General features: G+C 30.8%; 1 protein-coding gene across 1 annotated transcript in view; it reads right to left on the bottom strand.

Moving 5' to 3' along the window:
* The window catches only part of LOC106457507 (exocyst complex component 1-like), a gene marked incomplete at its 3' end in the record, with an annotated part of 193,715 nt that extends 189,069 nt beyond the window's left edge, over nt 1–4,646 (bottom strand). The window contains exons 1-2 of the mRNA XM_022383480.1: nt 4,579–4,646; nt 2,251–2,375 (exon numbers count right to left, since the gene is read on the bottom strand). Coding sequence (XP_022239188.1) covers nt 2,251–2,375; nt 4,579–4,586 — 133 coding nt within the window. The remainder of the gene's footprint in view (nt 1–2,250; nt 2,376–4,578) is intronic.
* Nucleotides 4,647–9,104: the final 4,458 nt, after the last annotated feature.

Here is a 9,104-nt window from a genome sequence, read left to right as displayed (position 1 = left end):
ATTCACGTGCTTGACTCAATTGTCCGTCTCTATCTCTGTCTGCAATTCAATTCCATTGTTGCCGTCACTTCTTGGCGGTCTTATATATAAGAATACTGTACATCTAGTAAACACTCGAGCATTGAAGAACCATCGAGAATATCACGACGTGTTACTAGCATCACGTGACTTCCGCTGTTGTAACAATACTATTCAATCTGATAATCCTACAACTTGTAGATGATGCCTTTAGTTGTCTATTTGAAACATTAATGGATTCAAGTTCCATAGCCATTTGCAGAGCTTCCTTTAAAGTTGTACACCAACTGTGCTTCAGCATAATTCTCATATCCATGTATGTTATGGCATCTAAAATTGGTCATGTGTCAACAAATCCATCATTTCATGTGGAACATCTGAGTAAGATAACTGGACAATTCTTTCTAAATCTTCCACAAGTTCTCTCCTCCATACCTTGTTACAAAACGTTTCTCTGGATTTTTCCGTCCGGTGTGTCACTCTAAACATGTTGGATAAGGCAGCTATCAATGCTTGATAGTTGTTACAGCATTCAGATACTCATTGTCATTAAAGCTGATCCTTTTAACTCTCTCAACATGGGCTCGGTCAATTTGACCAACCATGTAACCTCTTTGTACTTGTTCAAAGACTTTATAGATTTAATGCTTCTAACTTTCAATATAGTGTGTATATCTTCACAAAATTTGGCAGTCTTTAAATTAATATTACAAGTCTTTCACAAACAAAAAAATCTTATTTTTAGTGAATTATTTTTAATAAAATAAAATAAAGCTTTGGCCATGAATATATTGAATATTTGTTTTGAATAGTTAAAATTAAATCATGTTAAAATTAAAAATACTTTTCCCTCTTCTCAAAAATCTAAAATTTCCTTTGTGTAATCCCTAAAACCTCCTGAATGCATTTCAAACTTTTTTTTCAATAAAACTTTACACTTTATCTGTTATTTTCTCTACCTTATCTCAAAATGGGATTGGTACACTCGACCGACCTCATAACCACAAAAAAAAATCAAAATTAAACTAAATTACCCTTTTTTCTTTCTTGAATGACTTCATATTGTAACATGAAACTACATTTGTTTATCCTAAGTAGCTCTAAGTTCGTAACAGTATATATCTATTTATAATAAAATTTTATTGTTTTATTGTCCTTTGAACTGTGTCTAACTACTATCCACGCCATTTAAGTTGTAAATCACTCGGAGAACATGCAGCTCACGTTACACTAACGAATTACATTACCCACAAGCTGTTCGCATGTGTACCTCATGAAATATTTTTATTATAATATTATTATTATTTACTTTACCTAATCTAATCTTAACAAACCTAAAAGGATCCCTATTTTTACATTTTAGTTACTTTTATAATTATACATAAAGAATAAACATTTATGTATCTTTCTTTTAACTATTCTCTTGTTTTTCTATAAATTTCTTCATGAGATCTTCTTTCAATTTTCTCTTTCTTCTTGATCTTTTTTTTTTTAATGCTCTCTGTTTGCTGTTCTTTCATCATCTCTAGCGAGTTTCCTATCTTGCTTTGTGCCCATGTGATCACTTTGAAAGTTGAAACTTAGTCAAAATTCTATTTTATTTTCACCAAAACAATCCCACTTTCGAAACTGCTGTTGCAACATTGATCTAACCATACAGTGAGTTCTTTTGGATTATTTGGTAAAGCTAATGCAAGATCCAGCCCATAATGAACTAATCCATTTCTTTAATGTTTGCTACAGCCACATTAACCTAAAGGCCTAGCTTCAACTACAAAATTTTTCAACAGAAACTCCCAATACATTATTAAGATTTAACAAAAATTTCAATGATTGAAAATAAACATAACAAACTTGCTAATTAGCTAACAGAAGCAGTAACTCTAAGTGATCCAAATAACCTTACTCAATCAGCTACTCAGTCTTTCCTAAATCATCAACTATTCAATTATCCATTTTTGTATTTATACTGAACTCTCTCTCTCTCTTCTATCAAGTATTGGAAGTTTCTAGATCCTAGGAATACATTTGATGAATTTCTCTATATATATAGTATCATCATCATCACTATTAGCACTTCCTTCTAGAAAACAACTAAATTATATCATTGAAAACATTGCTTACAACAATATCATAAATACATCATTTCTGTAAAAACTCTTTTTCAGCAGTAATTGTTTAACATGTAGGATTCTACTAATGTTAAAAATTATATTTTGTTTCTTTGCTTACCTACAGCACACAGGAAGCTGGTTTTCTTTTTCTTACTGGATTTAGCTACACTCACCACACCAACTATTCTTTCATCATTGGGTTGAAAAACGTCACGTTGTAAGGAATGACGGATGGCTGCCATACTGTTGGATAAACACCGTTTGAAATGAAAGATTTTTAATTATTGAATTTTCTCTTATAAAATATTATATTTAACTCCTTCTGAAGGCAAACACTAAGTTAATTTTACATTTTCATGTAAAAAGGGGCTTGAATTATTATAACCTTTGCATCATAATTCTCTAATTGTTTCCATTAGAGATCACACATGTATTTTCCTCTTATCTTCAGAATGATATGATGGAGTTTGTAAAGCTCACTTCTTGAAAGAAATGTAGAGTTTACTTTGGTGGAACTTGCTAATTTAGGAATAGAAAGAAGCTAGTTAGGTCATGAAACTATAGAAAGAAAAAAAATAGAAAATGTTAAAGTCAAGGTCACGATGACAAGTGAATATGAAGAAAATATTTGGTTTATTACGGTGTGCTATAATGGCAGGTTAGGTCTAGGCAAAGAAAGCAGATGTAAGGCACATACTGGAAATTAACCCTAATACATTTGAACCTATGGATGTTGTTGAGAAGAGAAAGAATGAAAGGATCCCAAGTTGTATGTTGCAAGAGACTCTACAATTAAGTGTACTTAACGGGCAAATATAATGAAGCACATTGAAAACTACAAGTAAAATTTCCTTATGAGACTAAATTTCAAAATGTTGTACAGGAAACAGTTTTGTTGAAAGAAGAAAAAAAAAGCTTTTTTGTAGTGCATGTAAAAGCTAATTAAATTAGCAACAGCAACTCTGAAAATGTACTAACTAGATTCTGTGCCAAAAGTTCAGCCTGGGATTCCCTTTTTTGAGGGTTAACATTAAAGGCCTCTCATTCTCAGGTGACTAAAAATCAATAGATAATAAGAACTTTTTTTTTAAATAAAAACAAGTACAATAATGCAAATCTAACCATACAGTTTACTCTGAAATGTTTCTGCAAATTTCAAACCTCAATCACAAAATATGTATAATACAACAAAAACAGAATGGCCAGATGTTGTTAGCATTCCTGATCTGTAATTCAGAAGATTCATGGTTGAAATCCTACTACCACATGAATGTGTTCAGCACTTTGGGATCATGCATATGCGAAAAGTGTGATAGTCAAATTAACTACTGAGCCAGGCAAGAGTAGCCCAAGATTTGTTGGTGTGTATTGCTGACTAGATCTTCCCTTTATAGTCTTATCAGTTCAAAATTAGTGAAAGTTATGCATCTTTGTTCATTGTGTAGTTTGGAATAACAATCTAAAATGAACTAAAAAAAAAAGGAAATGCTTTCCCTGTAGCACAACCACATAGCAAAGAGTTTGAAAAGATGAAACAGCTCTCTTTGAAAATTAATATGTACAAAAATAAAAAATCTTCAAAGAGTTTTGTTGTATCTTTGTGAGATAGTGAATCCTACTTATATGGTTTTGTTTATACTTATGTATTATTCCTTCTATCATTTAGTTCAACTACAAAATTTTAGTTATATTAAAATACTAACTCACCTCCTAGTTAGAGTACATTTATTTTGAATATGTATGTATTATAAAACTGAAACCAGCTTCCCCTAGCAGTAATGTATAGATATCAATGTTGTGAAAGATTATGTAGATTTATGGTAATAGCTAGTCACATGGGATGTAGTCTCATGGTTTAACCACTAAATAAAAAGCCTTCCTTATCTTGAAAATGAGTTTGTTCATGAGATATAGTTAAAGAATTATTGCTAATTACTGCTCAATATTGTTCTTAGTATCGAGAAATGGTTTAATTTTGAAACACTGTTATTCTCAGGTGAATTAGGTTTTTCATTCTTTTAGCTCTTTTTCCTAACTCCTTTGATATCTATGGAAATTAATCACATTGAGATTTATGTTGTATTGTTTATTGATGTATGTACCTAGTCTTGGCCAGGCATGGGTTTACTAGTTGTTTAATGTAAGTGATAAAAATTGTATTCCAGTTGTTTAAAGTTTTATTTTAGATTTCTGTTGTTATATATTGATAACTTGTTTTTGTTTGACCCTAGTTGTAGCAGCATTTTGTTCAGATCATTACATCTTTTTTTAACTACTGCTCTAATAGCCAATTAAGTGATTTAAGGAAGGAATCTGTAAAATAGTTCTTTCAGGAATCCCACTACATCACACAGGTTTAACATAGCATAACATATGGACAACAAGGGACCATTGATCCTTCAAGGCTATTCTTGCACACCCACCCTAGAGAAATGTAAAAATTTACCCCATCATTTGCTTTTCAGGTAATGTTTGATTCCTCTCTTCAACTCTAATGCCAGCTTCCACTTCTGCCTATGAAAAACTCATTCATAAGCCAATCATCCTGATAGAAAAGTAAAACTGCCTTAACTGTAGCCTAACCTATTTTACTTCCAAATGTTAATTTTATATCCTCATGTCCTATTATCTTCAGGATAAAGCATAATCTAGGCCTTTATCCTATCAATCCCCTAAATAATATTGTAAGCTTCAATATTATCACCTCTTATTCTTCTTTTCTCAATAAAAAAAAGTTGATATCTTAACCTATCCCTATACAATAAACCTTCCATTCTCAGGATCATCCTTATCACAGTCCTACTAATACTTCCCAATAATTCAGTATTCTTTCTTATATATGTATATGAAAACTGTGCACAGCATTCCAAGTGAGGCCCAATTAGTGATTTGTATAGATAGATAATTAACTCTTTGGACACAATCAATATGTATATAAATACACCTTTACTGCTCGCAACAGAGCACTGCTTCAATGGCTTGAGTAACTTATCCACCATTAAACTAAGATTCTTTTCATTACTCATGCTATTGAAGTGGTCCTCAAGTACATAAAATGTGAACAAAAATACGATAACCCAAACCCAAATGAATAACCTTGTACTTACTATAATTAAATGTCATTTGTTAATTATTTGTCCAATTCACTAATTGATCCAAACCACCTGTAATACCTCAATGCCCAAAATATAGCTAGAAATATGCAAGAATTTAATATCAGCAAAATGTATTAACTTACTAATTAATGCCCCTATCAACATCATTAATGTTGGCACAAAAACAGCAAAAGCTGAAGACTGACTCAAAATGCACTCCACAAGTAACGACAGTCCATTTTGATGAGACTATTAATTAATAAACAACATTTTACTTTCTCTCACCAATTAACCATACACTCCCATACATCAATTTAAATATGAAAATAGCCAAAACCCTAGCACCAACCCACTAGTAATGAAACAGCACAGTTTGATGAGGTTATTAAAAACAACCTCTTGCTTTCCCTCCACTAACACTAGATACAGTCCATTAACTAGTCTTTCCACAACTTCTAACAGTGTGAATTTCTTAGCTAATCTTCTTTGTAGCAGCTGTTCAGAAGCTTTTTGAAAACCTAATTACACCAAGTCCATAACTTTTCTATTGTCCAAATAACAAGTAACATCCTGGAAAAAAGTTATCAGATTAGTAAGGAAATATCTCCTTCCAGTGATTCCATGTTAAACTTTTTATTTTTATTATATCACATTTAAAAAAATTATAACAAGTTTAGAGAATTCCACTCACTATTCCACATCATTGTTACAAGACCAATAACAAGTATGGGTTAAAAGAATATTTTATTGGAATCATGTTTCAGCCATTTGTGTGACCATTATCAAATAAATGAATCCACAAGTTTCCAATTAGTCTAAACACCCAAGAATCAAAAGTATTAAAATTAGTTGATGCAAGAAATATATTTTAAAAACCTTTATAATATATTGGTAAATTATGAATAAAAGATACACATAGAAAAATTATAATATTTTTGTCTAGTATAAATACAGTGATCAATCAACATATTTGAAAGTAAATTTTTACTACATAATGCAAGAATTATGAGAAATAAAACAGAACACTAGTCACAATAGAGGATCTTGATATTATGGGAATAACTGAAAGTTGGTTAGATATAGATAATAAGGGGAAGAATGGCTTTATATCTAAAATTCAAGTTACATTCTGTTAAAGTTGAGGATATCAAAAATGGCTGGACAGTCAAACTAGATTAATGTCATGAGTGGAGTATCTCAGGGATCAGTGTTAGGACCTTTGCTTTTTTATTTGCATCAATGACATAGATGAAGGAATGGTCAACAGATCATTTAAATTGGCTGATGACATTAAAATTTTGAGTGATGCTGGCTGTGAAAAGGATACAAAAGGACTTTGATTACTTGGCGAGTTGGGAAAATAAATAGCAGATGACTTTTAATTATAATAAATGCAAAGTAATACATATAGGATATTATAATTTGAATTATGAGTATAATGTTGATGGGAATAACCTTAACAATGTTATGTAAGAAAAAGATCTTGGTCTTCTGACTGATTGCTATCTTAAGTCATCCAAGCAATGTGCTGTTGCAAGTGGTAGATCAAATAGGATTTTAGATTGTATCTACAGAAATATTGAATACAAGTCTAAAGAAGTTATAATGTCATTGTACAGGTCATTGATTAGACTACATTTGGAGCACTTGGTTCAGTCTGAAGCTCCTTATCTTAGAAAGGAAATCAAATAGTTGGAAAGGGTTCAAAGGACTACTAGGGCTATACCTGGGATTGAAAGGTTGCCATACGAGAACAAGTTAGGATCTCTGAAATTGTTTTGTCTTGAAAAAAAAAAAAGGAGTTAAAGGGGATCTGATTGATTGTTAAAGTAATTGCTAGTGATAATACATCATATTATTTTTTCATTCTTCATTGTGAGAATGAGTAAGAGATGTCTTCAGCTAAAACAGGTTTTTAGCCATTTTTCTTTTGCCTTCACATGTGGTAAATGCAGTAATTTAATGAGAATTGAAAGAAGGCTTCATAAATATTTAAATAAGGGCTGTCTTTGAATTGTTTTTTTAAAGTTTAGTTTAGTAGATGGGACAATGTAGATGGACTATCAAGTTCCTTGTTAACCTTAAATTTTGTGTGTTAAAAACAGATATGCAAGTTTCCTTATTTCATTTTTGGAAGGGCAGAAGACAGTAAGCAATTGGCTGAAGATTGAAGATTTGCTAAGATTATTCCTATTTTTAAAGGACATATGAATTGTTGTCTTTGAAATTATAGGCTAGTTAATTAAACTTCTAGAGCGAGGCAATTTAATTGATATAATCAATTAATTATAGGCAGCAATTATATTAACTATTGTATTCTAACTAATCAATTAATTACTAATTTCAATTAATTGATTAATTGAAATTAGTGTTTCCATTTATTCCAACAATTGACATTAATCAAAATTCTGATTATATCAATTGTCACAAAAATAATCAACTAATCAAAATTATGGTTCCTAATTATTAGTATATTTAATTATTCCAAAATCTGAATAACTGAAATACTACTATTATGTTTGTTGTTAAGTGCAAAGCTACATAATAGGCTATTTGTACTCAACCCAATTTCAGCCTTATAAGTTTTTTGTTTTTATGTTTCTTTTTTTTTCTTTTACTTGAACATACTATGGTTTCAGGAACACTGTACTTAAAGAATAATCAAGTTAATCACTTAATGAGGCCATCAATTAGTCAATTAGCAAATATCACTAACTGCCAAGCCCTACTTACTTTTGTAATGGGAAAAAAATAGTCTGATAAAAGAAGCATCATTATAATTTAGTAAACTATGATATAATAAAATTAGAGCCAATATGGATTCACTAAACAGAAATCTTGTTTTATTCACCTGTTAACTTTTTTTCCAGGATATTACTTATCTGAATAATTGAAAAACTATGGACTTGGTGTACTTGGATTTTCAAGTCTTTTGATAGGATGCCATCTGAAAGGTTGACAGAGAAAACATATCAAAGTAAGCTGGGAAAAGATTAGCTAATTGAATTTACTTAAATCCACCATTGGTTCTTCATATAATCAACTTCTCATCAGCAATCATAAAAACTGGGGCAGGAAGCCTTCTTATTCTTATGCACATGTAAGCCCCTCTCTGTCTCAAAAGAGGATCAATATGACTTTTAAAGTCAATTAATTTTTTGGCATTGATAATGGCAGCATTAGGCAATTTTTTCTATTCTTCTACAACCCCCTTCATTCAAAAAGTTTTCACACATTCAATTTGTATTACTGTTTAGAATATTTCTGCTGTGGCCTGTAACTGAAGGGTAATGTGAGAGAAAACTAAGTTCTTATTAATGGAGTTGAGTCCAGTCAAAATGAAATTATTACTAGTGGTGTACCTTATGAGATTCTCTGTAATTACTGGCAAGAAGTGCCAGGACACTTATTTTAGTAAAAAGTCTGCAATATAAGAGAGCAGAAGCTTTAAAAAAATCTAATTAACTGAAAAACATGAAAGTATTTGGTATATCTAGTGTATGTAATTGTAGCAGATCAAGGTTCAATAATAATACTTGGGTCCAGCTAAATACCATATACAATTTTCAATAAAAAAATTAACAGTCCATTGGCCAAAAGCTCTTATTATTATTATCAATAATTTTTATTAACTACATATGTTTCCCATATGTTACACTTCTGTTGCCTATGCATCTCACCAAAATCATGAAGGCCCAGACAACTGAGGTTGATACACATATGTCATGTAAAGTAAAACAAGTAAAAAAATCATTCAGAAGAAATCTTTATTGAGAAGTCAGTAACATTATAGAATTTTAATAATTATACCTTTTATTGCTACTAAATCCAGTTACATTCCTTAATCAATATTATCTTGAGCCATCATATTTGATAA

This window comes from Limulus polyphemus, unplaced genomic scaffold (assembly GCF_000517525.1).
Source record: "Limulus polyphemus unplaced genomic scaffold, Limulus_polyphemus-2.1.2 Scaffold340, whole genome shotgun sequence".
Lineage (NCBI taxonomy): Eukaryota > Metazoa > Arthropoda > Merostomata > Xiphosura > Limulidae > Limulus > Limulus polyphemus.
This window is presented reverse-complemented; position numbering and strand designations above follow the sequence as displayed.